We start from the raw sequence: 25265 nt of genomic DNA, 5'->3' as shown, positions 1-25265 counted from the left end.
GTAAAAATTACTGGCACATAAATTCATACTGCGGTTTACATACCTGGTAGCTAAAAGTCACACTGAAAGGCATTAAGGCTGGCATGCACGAGACTCGGGCGTCATATCGTAAATGCTAATACGAATTAAAATACAGAACGCAGATATTTAAGATATCGTACTACCTATGAAACGCTAAAATACAAACTCGATAAATATTAATAAAGCAAAAACGAGTCGTATTCACCTTGCACCTCGGATGAAGTTGCACGTATAAATCACGCGTTTACAATAATTAATCAAACCTTAAACCTCCGAAGTACGATTTAAATTAAGGCAAAAAGGAAGATTTTTGGATAGGAACGCGTGTAAACTCGAGAGAGGAGGCATCATCCTCGAAGAGATCTCGTACCGGAACCTTCTTCCGAGGAGTCTTGGAAAGAAGAAAGGCGCGTTCGTTACGTTAAAGCTCGCAAAAAAAGATGGCCGTGCTCATTACGCTGTGCCAAGTTACACGTTTCCTGGCTATTAAATATCCCTTGGAACGGCGCAAGAAATGGCCGTCCTCGCGAGTCCTCGGAGAAACATAGAGGAGGGAAGAAAACTTGGGACGGCGCGTTCGAATCAAGAGATCATTCGAGGAGCCACGCAACGTGGCGAAAAAGTTTCGAAAAATTGGAGTCGTGGCGCCTTGGACGAATTAAAATATCTCGAATAAAGGGGTGTGAAACTGTGGTGGATTAGATTCTTTTTTATTTTTTTCACATTTAGGAAATAGACTTAATTAAAAGTCAATTGATCAAGCAAGAAACAAAGCAGCGAGATAAGAGAATGAAATGACACACACAATAAACAAGATTTCTCGTATCTCTGATAGAGAAGTTCTTAAGTGCAAGGTCATTTCAAGGTTTTCTTTGAATACTAGAATCTTGAAATTAATCAGCGTTGAGTCACACATCGATTAAAATTATACAGCGTTGTTTAATTTCCTTCATTCGTTTCATTTCATGAAGAAAAAAAAATCGATTAATCTCCAAAAATTAAAATATTCCCGATATTCTTGGGATATTATATTAAAGATAAGAACGAGAGAACAAAGAATTCATTTATTCATCTCAATAAAATATCGATTCCCCTCTTTCTTCGATTCAACATATTTACACGTTCCGTTTCGTTAAAATTTTCAGAAAATCTCGTGAACCGGTCAGCGCGTATCTTTTTTCCTCCTATAGCAAAGAGAGAAAGAGAAGAAGAGAGAGAGAAGGGGGGGAAAAAACGAGGTAAAGGCGGCTCTGGTTTCTTGCGATCGGTGCCCTTCAATTATCCGAGTGTATTTTATTTTAAGAAACCGCCGCCTCCCTTTTCCCGGACCATGACTTTTCGCATTCCGCTCGCGATTAATGGATGAACACGGCGAGCTTTGCCTCCGCGTTACCGTTAAATCGAAATAAAAAGGAGCGAGCGGAGGGATGGGCGAAGGGGGAGGTGGAGGGATGAAAGGTTCGTCAGGGCGGAGGAGCGATAATTGGCACTCGCTTTAAGACTCCTTGTACCCTTAGTGCCATTATAACCCGCGAACCCTCGCGACAAATGAGGCGAAACGCCTGCAAAATGTGGCCGGCAATCCGAAAAAGTCCAAGAGCAGCTGTTAAGACCTGGCTTCCTTGGTGGGCCTCTTCCCTGATCGAAGGGGTTCGTACGTTTTCATATTCCGCTCGTGGAAATTATGAATGAAATTAACCAACTAATTTTGTAGTAACTATACCTGTATGCTCGATCTCGATACAGTTTTCCATCGTTTCATTCACGTGACACTGTCTTTTCCACTCTTTATACTTTCTTTTGATCCCGGATTAATTGGAAATTTTCTTTTAATATACCACATTTTCTCGTGTATTGAATAGAGATTAAGGAAAATAAGGTTAGTAGAAGGATAAAGAAGGTTTTATCATTTAGCTAATAAGTTTTAGTAATCGTGTATTGCACGTGTCAATTTTCGTAATAAATTGGATTAAAAGCCTGGTTGTATCAAACTGTGGCAGAGAGTAGATTAATTAATTAATTAATTAACTAATTATTTCTAAAATATCAAAAAGAAAAAGGCTCCTGAGTGACTCATCGATCAATATTTCCCTCGCAATATTCTTCTACGATAATAATATTCAATTTATCTAAAAAGATTCCACCAAGAGGATCAATCGAATTTTTCCTCCATCAGTTTTCATCCTTTCGTCGTGCCAATACTCAAACAAATATATTTTTACGCGATCCTTTTTCCGATCCTCGCAGTTGAGCGATCCTCTGTCGAAGCTCGACGAAGTCAGTGGGGCGGTGAGGATCAACCGACATTGCCGCGGCATAACGACGATCGAAGTTAGCGATCCATGGATCCGTACCGATATTACCAACTGTTTTGCGGCATCAAGGCCGCCTCCTTACTCGAGATCTTGTCTCTCACGATGACTCACACGCCTAGGCTGCCTGCTGCCTCGCTCTTGCCTTCCTTCTCTCTCTCTCTCTCCGTTGTGGAAGGAAGAAACGATCGGTCGAATAGAGATGGAGAGAGATTAGGGCGGAAAAGAAGAAAGGAGAGTTGCACGGTTTAGTTTATGGACGCGTTATAGATCCTCCAATCGTTAGATGGATTATGAAACGTAGAAGGAAGCTCTTCTGGCTCTTAAGAGGAATGATTACTTTCATCGATCAAAGTTTTAATTTTAGGTAGAATCTGCAATTCGATGGAACAGTGCAGATTTCAACTTGCATCTCTCTCTGTCCAGTCACAGCTGGAACGCGAAAATTATTTCGAATGGCAAAGTTGAGTCGATAAAATAGGGAGGACACTTATTCGATCTCAACTTCGGCTCTTCTCCACTGTTATCGAACAGTGTCTTCGCAATGACAATCATCGAGGAATTGCTCGATGATTGGAGGGAAATTGAAGCAAGATTTATTTGGCACTTTTATGGGTGTAAAAAGGAAGAAGAAGAAGGTTGTCGTTAATCGTTTGATTACGTGGACGGGTGAAAGTCGCGATTAGTCGCGTCTTCGAATGATCGCCATGCCTCAGAGTTTGAGCTAATCGATATGCAGATCGGGTTTGGAGAATGTGGGCAGATATATTATCCTTCAAACTTCGATTTCTCGGGTTAAATACGATTTTTTTGCCAACGAGTAGCAGCTCGTCGAGGACGACTAACTTTCACGTGTCAATGTGGAATATCACTGTATCGTACGTGCTGTTCATTTGGATATTGGTCGCAGACAAATATTTGATCATTTTTGTTAATATCTAAGTTTTTTCCCTTTCTTTTTGTTAAGCATTAAACCAGAAATGGATTGATTTATTTATTACGCGAAAACAACTCGAAAGAATAAAAAGGGTAATTCGAAATTATCGAATTTAGAATAACGTAAACGTAAAAAGAAATGAATGAAATTAATTTTTCTCCGTTGATCTATTCTTCCATGAAAATTTACGATATAACAAAAATTAATATCTATTGATATTCCACACTTAATTAACCCTCAAGCTGATTTTGTCCATTTTCTCCCATTTTCAAAATTTCCAATAAAATTTAATCACCTCATTTATAACGTAATATCTATTGACAGATTTTTCAAATAATCACTAAAAATTTTCCTCTTAATAAAACAAACATGAGAACAAGGGACGAACAATTTTATTTAAAAAAAGAAAAAAATACCGTCCCATTACTACCGCGCGTCCCAACGATCAATGTAAACCAGCCATTATGCGCGTATACAGTTAAAAAAAAAAAGAAAAGAAAAGAAGAAACCGAAGAGTCCGACGAAGGTCTCACGAAGGTTTTTTTCACGATTTTGGTGAAACGATGGTGCGCGTAATAAACGTTTGATAAACGTCGATGGGTTGTCCAGATGCCGGCCGTTTCGATTTAATATCATACGATGTGCCCGCTCGTCGGAACGCAACATATTTGGACGTGGAGCGGTGAGAATGGAGAGAAAGGGACGCGCGATGCTTTTCTTGCCCGTCAAACCGAGAAATCTGGGGGCGCGTGGATTGCGAAAAAATGCGGGAAAGTGCGCGGGCCAACCTTCGCGAATCCGTGAAATTTCGACGATTGAAAACGGCGCAGGCATACGGAATTCGAGCGAAACGAAAACGCGGTTATCTCTCTCTCTCGCTCTGTGCGTTATGGCGGACGACAAGACATCTACATCTCTGGACGTGGCTTCGCATACGAATGAATATTCGATTTTTCAAGATCGACGGGGTGTGTGTTGTAAACAAGGGTTCGTTTCTGATGTTGAAACCGGTTTTAAATCTCTTGAACTTTTTTTCTTAAACTTTATTACATTATTAGTTTACATTGGAAAGAGGTTAGAAAGATGCCAGGTAGAATTGCAATTCCTGTCAGATCCAATTGTCAGTTTAAATAATTCACGTATTTGAATTATATTTCTTTGTCTTGTAATCCGAAGAATTAGGATTATTAGAATTATTAGAATAGGATTTTTAATTGTGTAATAAAATTATAGTATAATAATATATAAATATAATGGTATTGTATTAATTAATTAATTTAGCTCGAGATCTTCAAGAATAGTTTCAATCTTTATATCTTTTGTAAATCATCAAATGTATCTCTATTGTGTTAGGTTTTGTAGTTTAAGTGTATAATATAAGTAAAAAGATTGAAATTGTGACATTTGTTATTTGATTATGTTAGAAATATATTAATCTTCTTTGTGAAAGAAGATAATTATAAATCACGTTTCAAGTGGATAATTTTTCTATTTTCTTCTAAAATTTTATTTATCTTTTTCTACTTACATAGAAATAGCGTTATATCTAACGATGGAAATATTAAATAAAAAATATAAAATCATTATCAGATTTCCTCTGTAATCTCAATTTTTTCCCAGCATCAATGATAATTGCTTTATAAGTAGTTTGATTTATTTGATTTATATTGTTCTTAAAATTAATGATTTGTGTATTTAATGATTAGAGTGAAGAATGGATTTACGTAAACAAATCAGATTAAAGAAACAATTATTTGAAGTGGTAATTATCTCAAATCTACAAGACTTGAATCACGTTCGCAATATTCCGCTATATGTTTCATTAGACGTCAATCAAATACGATCAACTACAAAATTACCATAAAACTTTTCTATCTTCGAAAAAAATAGTAGAAAAAAAATTGAGTTATCGATAGATTACGAATACAACTCATTCTCAACTTCTTTTTCTTAACTTAATCAATATTTAATGGATCCTCTTTTTTTTGCCGGACAAAAAAATTCTCATTGATTTCGAAAATGCTATGTAACATTTTTGATTTTCAAAGATGTCGATCGCATCGTTTCCACTAACCTCACGAATCGTTGGTTTCCATAGTGGCGCTGCCATCTCGAGAAACGGCCTTGCGAAAGGCAAATCGCAACAACACACGGGACAACAGGATATACATTCGTAGGCATCGTGGGCAGCCTTGTCGCGACGTCCATGTCGGAAAACACCTGCGTTTCAACGGCCTAGAGCAGCAGACAATCCTTTACGTCGGCGACCTTCCGCAAAGTATTGCGAAACTATCGTCCGCTGTAAACGCAACCTATGCCATCGAGATGCATAGAGATTGCCCATTTGATTCTGCTTGCACGAATGTCTAACGTGCATTGTCACACGACGACAGCCCACCGTTTGTTTCGCCAGAGTGGTTCAACGTTATCCGTATATCTTGTTCTAATACCGGAATATCGAGGTTAATATTTTCGGTTTCAAATTGAATTGAAACAGGAACGAATGCTTTCTTACTTTTTCCACTCGCGATATGGCAATAAGTCGATCCGTGCAATTAACGGAACGCAAAAATATGTGCGGTAAGTAAATAAAGTAAGTAAATAAACGTTATAAAAGTAATAAGTTGAAATGCTTTAGACTTCATTTCAAGAGTTTTATAAATGGAATAACAAGTTGTCAGCTTGTGACTTGAGAATAATTTTAAGTTGATAATTTATAAATATTTAATTAAAAGGTAAGTAGCTGTTGATTGTTATTAGAAATTGTGTGATTAGAATGTAAGTATAATTAATATGTTAATATTTTTCAAATAGGTAAAAATTTGGCAAAAGTGGCCTTTTTCGATACTATCGAGACGTCCAGCAGTTTTCATTTTCTTTTTAAACGAACATTTATGACCGATACACGTCAAGGTGTAATTCTTTGATACAATATTGATGGTGTTCGGCATCCCCCATGGCGAGAAGCGATTCTAAAAAATTCGACATGGGCAGAGCTAAAGGAAAGAAGGAAAAAGCAGTCATTGCCAAAAAAAGACACATCGTAGCAGATGTATTGGATGGTACAGAAAAATAAGGGACATGAATGAGCTCGTTATCGATTCGGCATCGGAATTGCTCAATTTACTCATTCAGGGACCTACATACGTTTTTGCGGGACAAAAATGTTTAAGGATAATATTGTATAAATACCTAGCTTTATATTTGTATTAAGATATAAATTGGATAATTTTTCCTTTCCATTTCGATGATAATTAAATAATTAAATCGTATTTTCTAGACAATATTTACCATGTATAATCAACATTTATAAAAATCATTTAGAAAATTAAATGGTGAAATAAGACGAAATATATGATCAAAGAGCAAATGTTTTGCAGATATATTCGAAATTTTAATTTATGAAAAATAATTTTTCGTTAAAATTAAATTCTTGTTTCACATTTAATATATTTTAACTATACGTTTTAAGAATGCTTCGCAAAGAATATTTGATAGAACTTTTTTTTAAATGTTTTAGAATTCTGTCCTATTCCCTTTGTTGACAGTTAAATTTTCGTTTGTTTAAATCCCGTCCTTACATTGTCACCAAAACAGTGCCTCGAGTCATTTATTATTTTTTACAAAGTCATCGTTCACATTTTAAAACCGAAAGTGTAATATCTGTACATTTGAATTGAAAATTAAAGTACATTGTAGTTTTGAGAAAGAAATGATGGATGAAACGAAATATTCGATTCCGCGTGATCGCGCCAAAAGTATAGAGAAAGAAAGCAAATAATGAAAGAAGGACAGAGATAGAGTAAAAATTAGGAAATCAGCGCCATCTGTTGAATGTCTTAGCTGAAACAAATGTAGACAAAGAAAACAAATGGCAGGAAAAGGATAGAGATAGAATAAGAGTTGATCGCTAGTGCCATCTTTCGGATGATAACAACTTCTTTGAAAGCAAGATAAAGTAGAACAAGAATTGAAGATCAGCATCATCTTTTGTGTACTTCTCTTTGTAACAAAAAAATGTGTCTTTTGATATCTAAGAGACGGCGTTGATCCTTAATCCATTTTATCTTACCTATTTTTAAAGTAAAAATTGACCATCTTGTTTATAAAGAAATATCTTTATCATCCGAAAGATGGCACTAGCGATCAACTCTTATTCTATCTCTATCCTTTTCCTACCATTTTTTTTCTTTGTCTACATTTGTTCTAGCTAAGACATTCAACAGATGGCGCTGATTTCCTAATTTTTACTCTATCTCTGTCCTTTTCTTATTATTTGCTTTCTTTGTCTATACTTTTGGCGCGTGATTACAAACGCGATATGGGATATCGAAAAAGATTTAAAGTAAAGGAAAAAAAAAATATATTAAACAATGAATTTATTCTATAACATTTTGTACTAATAATTATTAATAATTAAATAATAAAATAACATAATTAGTTTTCATTTTATTAGCATAAAATACTATAGTTTTTATGCTAATAATAAAAAATAATTAAATGCACATTATTGATTTTAACATATAATAATAATGATATATTTGGATTGAAAACAAGTGTTCTGTATCAACTTAATAATATATCGATGTATATCAAATATATGATACAACGTTTCATAAGAAACGTATATTACATACTTGTTATATTTTTTATTAAAAATAAACGTATTAATTACAGCTAGTAACCTTTAAAATTTTTCATTCGAACGACAGGTGCAACAAATATATGGGGTTGCGTTATGGGGAATTACTATGGAAACCTATAGAATGCTCTACAGTTGACTAATGGAAATTGAACTTTGCTGCACGTACTTTGACGTTAAACGTCGAACTCAAAGGGTTATTGAAACCAATTTCTCGTCTAATTAGCGACAATTTACGGATAATTAATTACGCCGATGTGCGCCAATAGCGATAATAGTGTTAAAACAAGGAATGATACGTCGAAGAAGAAAGTGGTATCCGCACAAAATTTATTTATGAAACCATTATTGAGGTTGAAACAGCAAGAACATATTCTTGATAAAGGATTAATTAGCGCAATTAAAAATATGAAAATAGACTCGAATTTATTACAAGATATCACGCACCAACATACAGAGTTGTCCTTAAGAAGGTAAATTACGTCATATGTATAATATTTTAATATTTTAATATTTTATTATTACGCTATTCAAATTAATTCAAATTAATTCGAATTTCTCATAATAAAGAATTAATCATTTCCAACACGTTTCCATGCGTATATAAGAAATAAAATTCGAGTATTAAAAATATACACAAATTCGAATATATCTACAAATCTATACTATTTTTAAATATAAATAAATGTTTAATTTATTTTGTGTGATGATATTTGGCAGACACAATTATTTAGATACAATGTATAAAAATATAGAAAATATTATTTCCGATTTGGATTCTGTAAAAAATATCGTTAAAAATCCGGAAGAAATTAAGAAATTAGGTAAATAAATATATATTCGTTCTAAAAATTATTTCTATCCTAATAAATTATTTATATTTAAAATACTTGTATTTATATTTAGATGTAAAAATGTACAAATCAAAATTGATCAAACTTTCGCAAAATATGCAGGATTTCAAAAAATCTTATCCCATTCAAACTTTAAAAGAGGAAGGGGATGCTTTAAATTCTGAATTTCAAGAATGTAACTTCAATTTGGATAAATATGAGAAGGCGCAGAAGAAAAATGCAACACGCACTCCACTGTTGTGTAAAACTAAAACGGAAAATAAAAAGGAAAAAATCGAATTTAAAGACGTGGATGATTTTCATGACCTTGTTGCGATAACAGGTAATAGAAATACTTACGTGTTCGTCAAAGATTAAAAATCTTTTTAAAATATTCCAAATTCGAAACAGGTCACACGGAAAATTGGACGTTGGATGATCACTTGTTTTTTTTAAAAATGAGGAAAAAGTGCAAAAGCATTCCAACTCTTGTTACAACGATTCAAAAAAAGTGTCCAGATTTAACGGCTGAAAGCATAGTGAATCACGAGGCATGGTACAAACATTACGAAGATTTGCGTGAAAGACAAAGGATGGCGGTGAAGGAATGGCGTCGACAAAAAGAATTAGAGAAAAAAACAAATATCGATGAAATTGGGAAAGAAATTGAGCATTGGCACGAAAAGGAAGATTTCCAAAACGAAATTGTCGAAGAGAAAACGATAAAAGTTTTTAAAAAGACAAGTCATTCGGAAACTAACAGCAGTGCAAGTTCGAATAATAACAATGAGAAAAAAGAATTGATTAAAAAGTGGAAAATTGAGAAGGAAAATAAACGTTTTATGGATGAAGAACAGATGAAAGTGCAAATGAAGTTGAAGAAAGAAAGGGAAGAAAATAAAAGAAAGAAACGTCAAGAGAAGATTCAGGAATCTTTGGAAGAATACAAAAAGAAAAAATCAATGGAAAATACTTTGAAAGAAATGAACAAAGTTTACAAAGAGAAATGTAAATATAACACAATTTTGATTAGAGCGTTTAGGTAAAATTTCAATGTTATAATAAATAGCAAAATGAATAAATCAAATAAACAAATAATTTAGAAGAGAAATTTTTCTCGCAGGGAGCAGGATAAAGAATATACTGAGAAAAGGAAAAATTTGATTCTACGTTCAAAGAAGCCAAAGAAAAGCGACTTGGTGGATGTAAAAAGGGTGGAACTCGTTGAAACGCGAAATTATTCGACATTGTTAAATAGCACGAAGGTTTGGAGGGAGAAATGTAAAATCGACGATTCGACAAAACATATCAACGAATTTCGATATATCAAGGATATCCCAAAAATGTGAGTAATTAGATATTATTATTAAACCGTTTGTTTATTTACATATGGATGGTATTACAGGTGTATCCGATGGAGGAACGAAGAATCGGAGGATCTAAAAGTCTAATAAGAAATATACCGATTAAAAAATGTAAAAGACATTAGTATAAATGATCGTACGTATTATCGTATATGCCTAATTTATTGTACTCGTAAAAGTTTTATCATTTTTATGGATAACACGCTAACGCGACTCAAAGTACGTATAAATATACAATTTCTTTTTCACACGTGAATTTTACAGAATTTTTCTTTAATTTTAATTTTTTTCTAAAACAATATTCAACGATAATCATGCAATTGATCGAACGCAACTTAAAAATTACCTAATTCCCTGTTTAATCAAAAATACAATCGTTATTATTTCCTTTTTTTTCTCTCTTTTCTTTTTTCTTTTTTTTTTTTTTCCCTTCAATCAATCAATGCTTGGATATACAGGTATTCAAGAGAATTGAAGAGGAAAATTATTACAGCTAAAAAATATACGATATGTTTTTTTACTCCTCCGCTCGTTTATACCATAACTTCAATAAATTAATTAAATCGAACAGAGCATACTCTTAGAGCAGCAAATATTTAACACAATTACTGCATAATAATTTATATATTAGTCAATTATATTTGAAAGTATTTATTTACAGTAATTGTACTTACTTCCTGTTCGAATATCCCCAAACTCTTCGGAACTCATTCTTCACTAGAGGCGAACGAAATCTCGGTGTCTGTTTTTGTACTTCGTTTCCGAATTGGTATACTAAAAGTATTCTCCTATAATAGTAACAGTCTTCCATGAGAAAGTATCCACGAAACGCGACAGTTCGACCAAATTTGATGGAGCTAAACCATGAGACCGTGTCTCGTGGTTGATCCATTTTTTTTTTTTTTTAATATTAATTATTATACTTCGAGATTGTTACTATCCATCACTCTGTTATTTACAATCTTCGCTAAAATCTTCGAATTACAAATAATCCATATTACTTGTCGTCTATTGCCACGGAGGAAATTCGTACGATAGAAACTCGCCATAATATTGGCTATACAAATTGATCTGTTCTGAAAATTATACAAGATTATTGGATTCATTTTGAAAACGCGGCCTCAGCACAACACGACGCAACTTTATCAAACTTGTTAAAAAATTTTATACAGATCTCTTTTTATTTATTTTTTCTTTCTTTCTTTCTTTTAACTTTAATTTTGAAATATAATTTTTCAATTGTAAAAAAAAAAAAAAATCAATTGAAAAGTAGACGCCATATTGAACGAGTGCGCTCGTCAAAATGAGATGAAAGGGCAAGTGGAAATGAACGAAACCGATTGATATATACTTATGTTTATTTTTCTTTTACGAACGTATCGGTTTTCTTCAGACGATGTACATAATAAGTTATGAGTAAAAGAGTGTTGGTTTTATCCAAGACCGTTCATTTTATTCGCCTGTATTCAAAGTGGACTATTAATAATTAATTCCCCCCTAAACCCCATGTTACCTGAGCGTGAATGTGTGTATGTGTGTGTGTGTGTTTTGTGTGTGTATGGGTATATCGAATGCAAATAAACGGGCACAAAAGATCGGAGAAAAAGAACGAAGAGAGGAAAAAATTAAACAAATACGTACAAGGGACGAAAATTATGACTCAGTCCAGCCATGGATAATACCAATTCTCAACGATTTTACTCAAATATATAATATACTTTCTATTAACCTTTTGTTCGTTAATTCGATATTCTTTTTTGTAGATTTTTTTTTTCTTCTTTCCTTTTCGTCTTTCGTTAGATTACCAAATACAAAAACATAGGTGATACAATATATATATTTATATATATATGTATTTATATATATATATATAATATGTATAATGTTATAATACAAATGTGCCTCGTACTGTGCTGAGTACGATAGATCGATCAGAATCGACGAGTGTCTATAATTCATTTTTATTTTTTTTTTTTTTTTTTTTTGTCCACCTATTTATCTTTATTTCCTGTCCACAACTTCCGCTTCCTCTCCATCTTTCTCGCGAAACTTTACAATTCACAATCATCCTATCTTCCATTCACATCCTCGCGGGCATACCGATACGAGTTAAACGCCACACCATAGCAATATTAAATATCTTCATCGATTTCCCTCCCTTCGAGCTATGTATATATACACATATATCAATTTATATATGTATATATGCACAAAGAAATATAACCGTTTAGAATTCTTCTCTCTTTAATAATGCATATCATTTCTCTAGAAGTTTATTACAACGAACAATAAAATGTTTAATGAAACGTTCCATCTTCCTGACTCGTTCAACCATATGATCACTCACCCCCATCTTGTTCCACTTTGCTACGCACACGTACATAGATACATACTCACTCGCGCACACATTCACACATACACTTGTTCTTATTCATCCTTTCGTTCTCGTATCATCCTCCATCGAAACAAGGACTGCCAGACGATTCGACACTGTTTTCTTCCACACTGTTCGCCATTTTCTTCTTCATAATTCTTCATCTTTCCCCTCCCCCCCTTTTTTATAATAAATATGTACACACCTTGAACATTTGTACAAGTTTAAAGATCTTCTCATTCAGCCTTTTACTATTAGTTTATTCCTCCCTCCCCCTTCTCCTTCTAACAATATTTATCATCGTTAACCTCAAACGCGATATCTTATCCTCCATCTTCTTTTATCCTATTACTTTCTTTTCTTTCTCTTGCGTAACTATATAGGCGCAACAGGTGTGTATTCGATCCTTTTCTTTTCCTTTTCTTCGCCTCGAACGATCAAACAGTCAGGATCGATCGATAATTCCGTTTGCAACGAACGACTCTTGTCCTAGCGATCGAAAAATGTGCGTGTCCCTTTTCTCTCTTGAACTGTCCGAGAAACAGCGTCGTTTACGGCGTACGCGATTTCACAGACTTCAACACTCGTCACGGATAGTCTACTACGAGTTTCTCTAATTTCTAGCATTGCACACGGTTCGGGGACGGTAATGAATCGGACTCGGTATCCTCTAGATTGAGATCAATCCTCGTCAGATGAAGAATCGCGTCGTTCAAAGAAGGCTTCAAGACAAAAGGGAACGCGATCGATAAAAGCGATTCGTATAATTTTCTAGAATCAATATGATATCGATGTCAGAATTTTTTTTTTTTTCTTTTCTTTTTTTTTTTTTTTTTTACAAAATTTTTAATCGAATCGATTTTTTGGAGGTTTCTAAGGATTCACGACGATTTTCGAGAACGTTTTATTAATCTAGAAGCAAGAAATGTACACGGATTAAATCAACCTTTCTTTCTTTCTATATGATTAAATCGATAATCAAATGAAATCGTGTTATTTTTGTAAACTAAATATAAATTGTATTGGATATTAAACGGAAAGAAAATATAATTTATTATCGAAATTGGAATCCACGTATATTTCTTGCGAGATGAGACTCTTAATAACTAATCGAATGAATTCCATACTTCTTTTGCTGCCAGATTTATTGATGAGATATAGATGAATGTACATCTGGACCCCAATAGAGTGCTACTTTAAATCGAGATTAAAACGAAAGAAGCGTTTATCATCCTAGATCATTTTGTTTGCGTTCGTTCATCGACGGTTTCACGGTTTCTAACCTCAATAGATCCGTTGAACAACCAGCGATTTTTTTTTCCTTTTGTAATCATTTTTATTTTCTTCCCATAAGAAATAAACGACCAACTGTAAATGCAATAATGATTGACGATGATCGTAAAATGGTAACGTTCTCGCAGGACGAAAAAGATGATTCACGTTTAAAGTAAAAACCTTATATCTTTCCATCCATGTTTGTCGCAGTCTTTCGATCACCAGCCAAGGCTTTCGGTTCACGCAGTCATTCTTCGATCAATTCACTCGTTTCCTCCGTGTTTCAACTAACCTCGACGGGACACAAACGTATCAAGCTAGCGTTCTAAAGAATGTGGACGATGATATCGCATGATTTCGCTTTCACTGAAACATCATATGTAATGTGGTCTACACCGTTAAATATCTCATTTCCATTTTAACCAAGTTATATATAAACTTGGAACGTATATACGTGTGCATGATAAATGTTATATTCGACTATCCAGGACAACGAGTAACCTCAAATTACTTGTTCCGATAGAATGTTTATCGATGATGACCGATGGATTTTCTATAAACGTATAAAAAAGACGAATTATATCGCGATGAAAAGAGCGATGCACGCATCCCTGCTTCAATATTAAAGATCACAGCTGTATCTCGATCGATTTTTGAATCGGGGACACGATGAAAATGTTTATACGCGAATTTCACACTACAATCATGATGCTCGGTCCTAGACAGTCAAAACGGCATATAGCGCCATCACGAAGGAAACGAGTAATTAAAGAACTGCATGATCCGTCGAAGATCTCGCGTTACTCTCTCAACCACGAGTTTTTTTTTCACAGGTTTTTCCTTCTCGTCTGCCTCTCTTCCTTGATCTCATCCTATCCTCACCCATAATTTCGTTCATTCTCCATCGAAAATTAGTAGATCGCATTTCTTTTCTTTCTGTATTCTTTCAATTATCCTTTTTCCTCGTATTTTTCCTCTTTCTTTTCGTTCTGCACTTTTTTATTTTTATTTCATTTATTCCTAAGCTTGTATAAAAACGATAGTTCTTTTTTTTTTTTTTTTTAATTACACCAAAAGACGAGTTGTGTGCATAAAGCAAACTATATTGGGACAACATGAATTCTGAATAAATACTTAATATTACAACAAAATTTTAAGTATTCTTTCGTAATGTCATCGCTATATAGTTTGTAAGAAAATAAGATACTTTACTTGAAATTTGTATGTACAGATATTACAAACAACGTTTTTTTGTTTTCTTCTCTCTCTCTCTCTCTCTCTCTCTCCCTCTCTCTCATAATGCATAGGCAATGTGTTTCTGTTTTCTTTCATTTTGTTTCTTTTTTCTTGTTTTAATCTCTTTTAACTACACTTGTCTATTATACATTACTGTGGAGCAAGTCTAAACGGATCCACTCTTCTATGCGTTTCCATTCTCTCTCTCTCTCTCCCTCTCTCTCTCTCTCTCTCAGAATTTTTCTTTTTCTTTTACTATTGGCTCTTTTTCTCGTTGTTTTCCCGAGTTTTTGAGAATGACTTTTTGTCTACTTTTTTTTTTCAAAATGAAAATATATAATACCAATTTTTTCCTTTTAAATTCATTCTTTTCTCAATAATGAATTCGAATTGATCTCTTTCTTTTTTACTTCCGTAAAAAGAAAACTAAAATTTTGTATCAATTTTACTATTATTATTCAATATTATTTACATTGACAATTCGTTCGTTTGAATAAAACGTGATGTATTCCAAGAAAACTTTACAACTCGGGATCTCTGTTTGAAACTGGTTCTTTCCTAATTTGAAACTTGGTTCGATTTATTCTTCATCGATCTAGTTCAATTCTATCGAACTTTATTTTTAAAAAAAAATTATATGATTAAATAATATATATATTATTAGATATATATATTATATATATTTATATTTATAATATGTATTTTATATATATATCTATATTTTAAAAAATATAGATATCTATAAATATTATAAATATATATATATTATATTAATTTTCCTATATTGTTGAATAAGTATCTTTCGAAAACAAAAGAAAAAAATTCATTCTCATTGATCCTGCTTTTTGAGAATCGGGGAAAAAAAGGGATGAGAAAAAGACAAAAAAATGGAATTAAAGAAATTTTCCACAAGGAATTTTCCATTGATACACGAAGAAGAAAAAAAGAAATGAAACGATAGAAGCGACGATCGTGCAGCTCTTGTCTGAACCAAGTTCCTTACTCTAGTCTCGAAGATCGACATATCTCGAATAGTATAACATGGACTGAGAAATTTTAGACGTGCATCCACCACGTGTCCTAGTTAACAAGATAACATTAAGGGATCGCCTGGAGACGATCGATATTTAAAATCTCTCATTCGTCTAAATTCTTTCTTTCTCTCACACTCTCTCCCTCTCTCTCTCGTTCCCTCCCAATCAAATTATCGCAAACAAAATCGCACGCATTCCCACAGAGCACCACCATCCTCTGTACATCAGTATCGCTTTTATTCATATATCTTTCCCCCCCCTTTTTTGTTTAGTTTCGCTAAAAATTTTAGTCCATTTCCATGATCGATAAAGTCCGTCGCGACTTCAGAGCGTCCGGCACTGGTATTCTCTATAACATCAGTGTCATATATTCTATACCATATTTCTTTCTCTTCCTTCTGTTCCAATTTCGTTGCGCAAAAAAAGAAAAACAGAAGAGAAAACGGAACGCCTACACTTACGAGCGACACAAAACGCACCAAGAAAACGTCGCACGCATACCAGCACGCACATCAACCACGCGAAACACGCGTCAATTATCGTATTATTATTATAATTCTTGTAATTAGTATGTAATATGTACACAACGGACGCAGAGATACACCACTGCACTCACACTAAAAAGTCAGGATCACTGTAGTCCTCGCCGCTCTCGCTACTATCGGAAATTCTTCTCCTCTTCTTCTTCTTATGTTTTTTCACTTTTTCCGTTTTGTGCGCCCGGTGTTTACGATGTTCCTTCACTCCCTCTGGATGATGCGCGTGTATCGTCAGCTTGGGCACACGTGGTGATGCAATTTGCGATGCTGGCGCCGCGTTCACAGCAACTGGCGGTGATCTGTGGACAGGCATGGTGACCGGAATGGAACCACCAGTAGGCATCGAGTTTATCGAATTGTTCGGATGCTCGATCGACGAGTTCAAATTGGCTTGATATTGATTTACCATCTGGGGATTGGTCGTCACACTGATTTCCATTTTATTATCCGATTCGGACATTTTGTTAGAAACATCTATTGATTGTTTGCTACCTCCGCCACTCGTATCACCTTCGTTTCCATCTTCCTCCGGCTCTTCCAGATCAAATTTTAACATTAATTGCTTGAAATCCAAATATTCCTTCACTAGTTTTTTCCTGCCCTCGGCATCAAGTTCGACATTACTTACGCCTTCCCTTAATCTTTGCAGGGTAGCCTTTGGTTTGAACAGCAAGTTACTCTTACGGTTCACAGCTTTCTCGTACACCTTCGCTGCCTCTGTCGGCGAATACTGGCCAATTTTTTGGTCAGAAAAACCGTACAGATCTTTCAAATGTTGCCTTAAAGTGAGCAGCAACAAAAAACCTTGGCTGGCGGTGATATAATCCCTTAGCAACGTAGTGTCTCCTGGTAACCTTGCCAGTAACGATTCCTCATCCTCTTCATCATCCTCTTCATCTTCCAATACTGACAATAATTGTTCTGGTCGAGGCTGCCCATCCGATCCCAAAGATGTATGAATTTGTTGATGATGCTGATGGTATTGTTGCTGTTGTTGGTGATGATGATGTTGTTGCTGTTGTTGTTGTTGTTGTTGTTGTTGCTGTTGATGATGATGATGATGCTGCTGTGGTTGACAATTTCCTTCTTTTGGTAGTAATGCCTCCTTAAATGATTGCACAAGATTTGTACCGGACATGGAAATAATAATATCAATATGATGAATGATAAACAATGGCTCGTCTTGCACTTGATATGTAAAGTAAGCGAGATTGTCGGCCAAGTAGAGCATCTGTGATAAACTAGTTTTCGCAGATTCATCAAACTGTTTTAAGAAAGACAATACTATTGCTCTTCTTTGTTGTTTCGTGTTCCTCAAAATAGTATAAAGGAAACCATTTAACGCACCAGGAAATTCACCATCTTTGACCCTCATTCCTCTCACTGTGATATCAGTTTGAAGAATCTTCTGCAATCGATAGCTAAGCTTGATACCTAATTGGGATTTCATATGAATAAACCCAGGATATTTCTTCTCGATGTCTTGAAGTTGCTTATCCGCGCTATGACTGACTACTTTTTCGCAGTCTGTGCTCATGCAGATTAGATAGGGAACTATTTGAACCGGATGGACCAAACCTTGAGCCAGAATCAATTGGATCACTTTCAATGCTGCATGACGTACACTGATGTTTGCATGCAAAAAAGATTCTAAAATCTCTTTCACATACAACTGAATCACAGTACTAGCCATTCCTGATGAAACATCTCCCATTTCTTTTAAGTTTTCTTGTTTGGACATCTTCGCCCATTCCATATCCTGTTTGATCATTCTCTTGTCTTCTTCCAACAAGTATACCTCGATATTGTTCAATACTTGAATTCTCATATGAACTAAGGCATTCTCTGACGTAAGCAAATGATGATACAATTCTTTTAACTCAGGAAGTAACATGAATTCATAATGACGGATACATAAAGATCCAATTGCAGATAAAGTAAAGTGTCGAATATCGTCGTTATCCAGATGTACGAAGTAGTTCAACGTTTCAAATACCTGATCCTTTATATTTTCTGCTAGTCCCTCGATCACTTCTGGATCAGTAAAATTAAAGTGTCGCAGCAGCAAGCCAACAGTGAACAATGCTCTCCTGACAAATGGTCGATATTTTAAAAGCATAGGATTTGTAGGATCTTTCTCGTAAAAGGATTTGTACTCAGTCAGATGTCCATAATATTTTTTAAAACAGTCTCGTATTAATTTAAAATTCCTGGTTACATTGTTCACTATAGAGCCTAAACAGGACAAACAGCTAGCCACAACTGATCTATCGTGTTGCAGGATCAATTTTACCGAATCTTCTTCCAACTGTGCTAAAAAAGTCTCACTAGGATGTTCCATCAATGGTACGACCAATTCCAATGTGTGTGCTACGCTACTGATGATCTGATAATCACCCTGAGTTTGACATTTCAAGCTTAGATAAGGTTGTAACGTAATCGCGTGATTGACTAGCAATTGTGGCCGTATTTTCGCAAACAGATATAAGGTTGTCAAGCAAGCGACTAATCTTTGAGAGGATCCCTTTTTCTCTGTCTTCTCAGATTCTTCCAGATTCGTCTCTTCCAATCGAAGAACGTTCTCAATCAAGCAATCAACAATCTGTTTACACGCCGTTAATAATGCCTTTGGGGGCTCGGTTTGCATCTTTGTACTATCGTCTTTGTCCTCTTTGGGCTTGAACAAGCTAACCAGCAGCTGTTCGAACCATTCCAAACCCATATCTTTACTAGCTGCCACAACGTCCGTGATGTTCATTACTTTTCTCAGTAACGATTCGGAATCCAATGTGGGGCGTTCTCTGACAGGTGTGAACCACATATTCTGAAACACTTCCATTACCAATTTTCTAATACCTTCCTCGTCATTCACCCGCCTGATCATCTTTACGCAGATTTCAGGAATTTTAGGAAAGTCAGGACACTCCATACAGATATCCTTTAAAATTTTGATCACGCGCTTACGTACGCTAACACCAGTATCTAGAATTCTAGCCGACAGCATATCATAGTATTTATCTATTAATTCGGGCCTACTTAGTACAAATTTTCCTACTAGATCAACAGCCGCTTCGCGGACCGACGTCGCATGATCTAAAAACGAATGTTTCACACCCAATTGCATATCTACCCGCGCCAACACACTCGGATCTGCTTCAACGATCATCGTTAGGCATTTCATAGCCTTCGTCCTGATCGCGATAGACGACTCTGTAAGCACGTGCAGAATTTGTTTCAGGTACCGATCGAAACTCTGCGAAAACGGCCTTTTCGAGGCGAGATATTGCGATATTAGTTCCGCCGAATTATAATCAATATAAGTCTGAAGTATATCCGGTTTCGTGCCAGTACTGTACGGCCTTATTCTACTTATAATATACTTCTTTTTCTCCTCTATGATTCTGTATGCTTCCGAGTTCTTCTGTTCGTTATTGTCATTTTCGTCTGCATCCTGTTCATCCAGCTCTGATTCCGAGTCTTGGTCACTAGCGTGGTGTTTATTTTTCTTTTTTATCTTTTTCTTGTGCATCTTCTTACTTGGGCTGTTCTTCGTTTGACCGACCCTAGATTTTTCTACGGCACAATCTCTGTACCATTGTGCCAAATAAAAATGGCGAGCATAACCTAAGGCGGAATCCTTGGTTCCATTCACGGCCAAATAATCGAGGAGTACCTTCTGTAAAAAAACCGTCCGCTCCTCGTCTTCGTTTAAACCTATTATTTCTTTATCCTTTACCTGATCATAATCAGAATCTTTCTGCTGCTCGATTTTGATGTCCTTAATAATCTGATCGATGGTAGACAATTTGCATTGAGAACTAACTGCATCTTTCCTTAATCTTGCTGCTACAACACCTAGATAGTCGATAGAAGCCACTCTGAGTGCCATATCAGAACTTTTGTTAGAAAAATGACCTACTAACAAATTTCCAAGTAAACTGAGGAGCAACTCAGCCGCTGGCCATTCTGGTTTATTAACCGTGGCCAATAAATCTTGAACGAAATTCTCGAACAGTGGCCTGTAATCAATTTCTTCACCTTTGCTGCCGCATTTGTTCAGGAACACTGTTAAAAAATTTCCCGCTATTCTCGTAGCAGTCTCGTATTTATTAATGATTAAGACATCAGCATCAACATAACTGGTCTTTTTCTCTTCTTTCTTCTCCTCTTCATCTTGTGATTTCTTCTGTTGAGGGATTATATTGTCCGATAATACAACAACACATTGAATTAGCTGTAAAACCAAGGCTGTTAACATTTGTATATGATCTTCAGAATTTAACCTGTAAGTTCTAAGGCTTCTTTTGCTACTAGGAAGTCGAGCTATAGATGCCAAAATATCATCTAACAATAATCTTCTATGCTTCTCATATTTGGTGAATATTACTGTGACCAGTTTTAAAGCGCTCAATTGAAGATCGCTAACAGATTCAACAAAAAATGGTGCAACACCTAATGTAGAAGCATGTAAAACACTAGTGTCAGTGAGAACTTGAATATTTAATAATTCAGCAAGAAGACCAACTAATTCATGCATTTTATTATAAACCTGAAGGATACTTTTCTCTCGGACTTCTTTCATATGTCCCCTTTTCTTACGACCACTAGAATTATAATTGTCAGTCTTGTTTTTTGTATCTATTTTGTATACTGGATCAAACGAAGGATAAATAGTATTTTGTAACTGAAACTTCATGAAAAGGACTATTCTGTCGATCACATCTTCCAAGTAGACCATTTTTGGCATGTTACTGGACGTCATAATGTGTAATGCAATTAAAGAAGCATCTACTGCACGCTGTACTCTTTCCATAGCTAATTGCGTCCATAATCGACTCTCATCGACGTCATCATCCGGATCCGCCAGCGGAGATACTTTAGCTCCGTCCCGAATATTCTTCTCTAAAATGTTTAATAATCTAACCAATCTATCTGCTGGAATCGATTCCATTGCTCCTAATGCCTTCAGCTTGGCTGCTTCTGTACATAAATCATGTAATTGATATTTAGGAATTAACAATTCTGGAGGCACATCACCATCATCTTCTAATTCAGCATTGGTTGCTACATCTTCTGTATTTTCGAATATCGTTTCTATAGTTGTGTTAAAACGTTGATACGTATTCGTTTCCATTAATTCTTCCACACTGAGTTTAGCTAAAACAGGAACGAGTTTCTTTTCAATTTTTCTGATTTTTGGTTTCGAGGGTGTAAGAGGTTCCTTTTTATCATCTTCCTCGTCGTCATCCAATACCCTTCTTCGTCTACGACTTTTATCTTCACTTTTTTTCCTCTCAGCTTTTTCTTTTTCTCTTTGGACTTGGCGTTCTTTTGCACGCGCTTTGAAATATTTGTTATTTTTACCTATTTCTTCCTCGCTTTCTGACTCGGACTTTACATCCTCGCGATTAGAAATCCCCATTTTTGCAGCTCGACTTGGGGATTTTTCAGCAAATGCGGCTATACTCTTCTGCATTAAAGCTTGATCTGCTAAAGATAATCTATCTAACATGACAATCGGTTCTTTTAATTTCTCTGGCAAAGGAGCAGGTATTTTCATTCCTTTTTCTGAATTATTGTTTTGCTGGTGTTGTATCATCGTTGTTGGCGTAGTATTCAACGGATTGATCATAGGACTGGTATCCATACTTGGATAAGATGTGGTTTGCGTTGCAGATAAGAGATGTTGCGTCGCATTATCTATACTTTGTTTCGCTTCGATATTTTCAATCGGTATATCGATATCAGGAAGACCTGTTACTGGATCAAGTAAAAATTGTTGATTTTCTTGTACTGTACTTTCCATCTCCATTGGTTGATGATTTCCTAATGGATGATGCACTTGTTGATTCATCATGGGATCATACATATTTTGCTGAATATTAACAGGTTGATGTTGTTGTAAAGGTATATTAGCACGCATAGGAGATGCCATATGCATATTATGTTGAGGTGTCATACCAGCCATATTATGGTGTTGAGGTGTTACATTACCAAGAGTTGTTAGCGGCGTACCAGGAGAACTCATATGTGCCGGAGAATACATATTTGGTTGTGGGGTCATATTGGGTAGAGGATTTATACCAGTAGGCGGTGGTAGTACTGTTCTAGCAGCAGCAGGATGAGCTGGACTACCTTGAGGCGTTTGTCTTGACCCTGAAGAACTTGAATAGGATGGTGAAAATCGTCCATAATTAGCGGATGATTGATTGGTGTGCATCATAGGTGTGCCTTGGGTCCAATTTCTTGGTGAATTATATTGAGGCCCCTTAAACACATGTGGATTTATTTGCAAAATTGCCTTAAGTAATTCAGGAGTATTTTGCTCGGTTTCCATAGGCTGTTCTGTATTTGCATAATTATCTTTTAGTTCAATATGATCAGATGAGGTTTGAGATAAAGATAATATTAATTGGGGCACTAAGTTTTCATTTCGAACACTTAGTAATATTTGTGCTTCCTCTGCCACTCTTGGATGAAATAAAAGGGACTTGTTAGTTAAAGTCTGAGGCAGCGGTGTTGGCAGGGGCATTTCAGGTAACAAGTCAGTAAGACTCGCAATACCAGCGAGAGTTGTGATTGGCACACTCGGTATAACCCCGTTCATCTTGAATTTGACTTGTTCTGGCATTACAGCCTGGACAAAAAATATTATTAAAATTAGGTCCAGTGTCTTTACATGTACTCTGAGGTTCATAGAATTATCCAACGTAACAAACACTGCACTGACATATTATAAAAAGTCTTATTCACAGTATATGATAAATATAAATCAACAGAACATATCTAAATGCACTGTTACCACGAATGCTTAAAGAAATCATTGTTAAAATCTCTACACTCGTATTTTCAAGGCATTCCGACATAGGATATATTTCACTGATGAACAGAATTGTATCTAACGCTTGTTAAAGAACACTACCACTAAGACATATATTGGGAACTTAACAATGTCTCTTTTAAGTTCCCATGATGCACTAGAAATTATCAACCAAATTTTGATGAAGCACGTGGATCCTCCAATAAACGGTCCATTTTTAGAATTAATTTCTTGACCTGAAACAAATATAATAACAAATATGATATTCAAACTATTAATTTTTCATATCTTATGTGTATAAAATTTAAAATTCTATTAGAGAGATTTTGAGAGATTATTTTAAAATTTTAATATTTAAATAATAAATAAAAAAATTATTAATATTTTAATTTTTTAAATATATATTATAAAAAAATTCATTATTTAAAATAAAATTAGTACACATTTATGTAATGTCAAGTTAATGACATACTTTTATGATAGATGATTAATTTAAGATAAATATATTTTACAAACTTTATATTTTATAAAACTGATAAAAAAACCAGTTTAAATAAGAAATATAACATAATTATTGCATTATACACTTAAATATGACAAATATCAATAAGAAACTATTAATCTTTTTATAAAGGTTAGAGTAACTCCAAATAATTTTTTAAACGAAAATTTTAAAAAATTTAAAAAGATATTGTTTCAAATTTTATAAAATTACAATATATTGCTATTATATATACTGCAGAATGTAATTTCATTCATAGCGATTATAAAAATTATAATATACTTAGTTATGCATATATATATATCTATATCTATATCTATATGTATATGTATATTTATGTGTGTGTGTGTGTACGCGCGTATATGTACATATATGCATAAATATGCAATAAAAATAATATAATAAAAATATTATTAAATTATTTGTAATTATTAGCAATTATTTAAAACAATTATTTTAATATTTTTCACAAATATCCTCAATAATATCACTAACACATTAAATAGAGTACATTAAAAAATATTCTCATAAGATTCCAATGAAAATCGTTCCATCAATGTCACAACGAATATAAAACTAAAATGTCATTTTTTTTTTATACAAACCATATTTCTTTCAATGATTTTGATTATTTGTGTCACTCAAAGAAGTTTACAAAAAATATTTATTTAACATTCAATGATTAAATCACTAGCATCACACAATATTGTTATTATTACCTCCAGTTGTCGAGTATATACCATCCAACATTATACATATGATAACATGGCTTTAAGAAGGATGCTACAGGCTGGAAACCTCCCAAATGAACACAATTCCGCTAAATAAGAGAATTATTAAAGTCAATGATGATAACTGCGATGATTGTATGTCATTTAATAAACGAAAACAAAGTTCGGTTAAGGTTTTGTGTCAATTGCCTTACCTAGTTATGTACAACGATTATTTATACTGCAGAATGCAAGCAGTGAATGGAATTTTGGCGGGAGGTGTATCGATATCCAAGATCCCCGTGTCGTTCGACGCGTATAAACCGTCGATATTTACACGTCTACCAAAATAGCGACCCCGTTCGTGCGAGTTTGTTCGAAAAAGTTTTCGTCGTGAAAGATATTCACTCAATTGTCATCCGTGTTCTGGCCTATTTGGTTGGATGCGTTTTCTCGTCGATCACCGAGGAATGCACTTTGATTTGCGGCACAGCACGATTTTCACTTACATTTTTCACGGTACCGTGTAAACATCGCCATGTCAAAGGTGGTGCATCGCGGGGAAAACAGTATTTATAGTATGAATACGAGGAAAACAGACACAAAGGCGTCCATTTTGCTCAGCAGCGAGTTAGCGGAAGTTGCGTAGTAGATACAGGCTAGATA

At 34.7% G+C, this 25265-nt stretch overlaps 2 protein-coding genes and 1 long non-coding RNA gene across 4 annotated transcripts; 2 read left to right on the top strand and 1 right to left on the bottom strand.

Moving 5' to 3' along the window:
- The first annotated feature begins 5002 nt into the window (after positions 1-5002).
- On the top strand, positions 5003-5432 carry LOC107993703 (uncharacterized). Its single transcript, XR_009830672.1, has 2 exons — positions 5003-5032; positions 5369-5432. It is a non-coding gene; the product is annotated as an uncharacterized LOC107993703 (long non-coding RNA).
- Positions 5433-7166: 1734 nt separating this feature from the next.
- LOC107993700 (coiled-coil domain-containing protein 112-like) lies at positions 7167-14820 on the top strand. The gene is made up of 6 exons (XM_017050254.3): positions 7167-8385; positions 8633-8736; positions 8819-9088; positions 9157-9787; positions 9869-10090; positions 10151-14820. Exons 1-6 carry the CDS (start codon positions 8168-8170, stop codon positions 10194-10196), a joined length of 1491 nt encoding a protein of 496 aa, XP_016905743.2. The 5' UTR covers positions 7167-8167; the 3' UTR covers positions 10197-14820.
- Positions 11450-25250, bottom strand: LOC107993718 (nipped-B protein). Of its 2 annotated transcripts, XM_017050290.3 has the most exons (3): positions 24815-25250; positions 24609-24709; positions 11450-23623 (listed from the first exon to the last, which is right to left on the bottom strand). In XM_017050290.3, exon 3 carries the CDS (start codon positions 23262-23264, stop codon positions 16641-16643), a length of 6624 nt encoding a protein of 2207 aa, XP_016905779.1. In that variant the 5' UTR covers positions 23265-23623; positions 24609-24709; positions 24815-25250; the 3' UTR covers positions 11450-16640. The 2 variants fall into 2 exon arrangements, with proteins under 2 accessions (XP_016905779.1, XP_061933555.1); XM_062077571.1 differs by lacking the exon at positions 24609-24709.
- Between the last annotated feature and the right edge of the window lie 15 nt (positions 25251-25265).

This window comes from Apis cerana, linkage group LG7, assembly GCF_029169275.1.
Source record: "Apis cerana isolate GH-2021 linkage group LG7, AcerK_1.0, whole genome shotgun sequence".
Classification (NCBI taxonomy): Eukaryota; Metazoa; Arthropoda; class Insecta; order Hymenoptera; family Apidae; genus Apis; species Apis cerana.
This window is presented reverse-complemented; position numbering and strand designations above follow the sequence as displayed.

What these genes read in the sequence shown, in the direction of transcription:
- LOC107993718 (XM_017050290.3), bottom strand. Translation starts at nt 23,264, where the DNA reads ATGAACCTCAGAGTACATGTAAAGACACTGGACCTAATTTTAATAATA.
- LOC107993700 (XM_017050254.3), top strand. Translation starts at nt 8,168, where the DNA reads ATGTGCGCCAATAGCGATAATAGTGTTAAAACAAGGAATGATACGTCG. An exon ending in ATTTTGATTAGAGCGTTTAG is followed by an intron (nt 9,788 to 9,868) that starts GTAAAATTTCAA and finishes TTTTTCTCGCAG; the next exon opens with GGAGCAGGATAAAGAATATA. An exon ending in ATCAAGGATATCCCAAAAAT is followed by an intron (nt 10,091 to 10,150) that starts GTGAGTAATTAG and finishes ATGGTATTACAG; the next exon opens with GTGTATCCGATGGAGGAACG.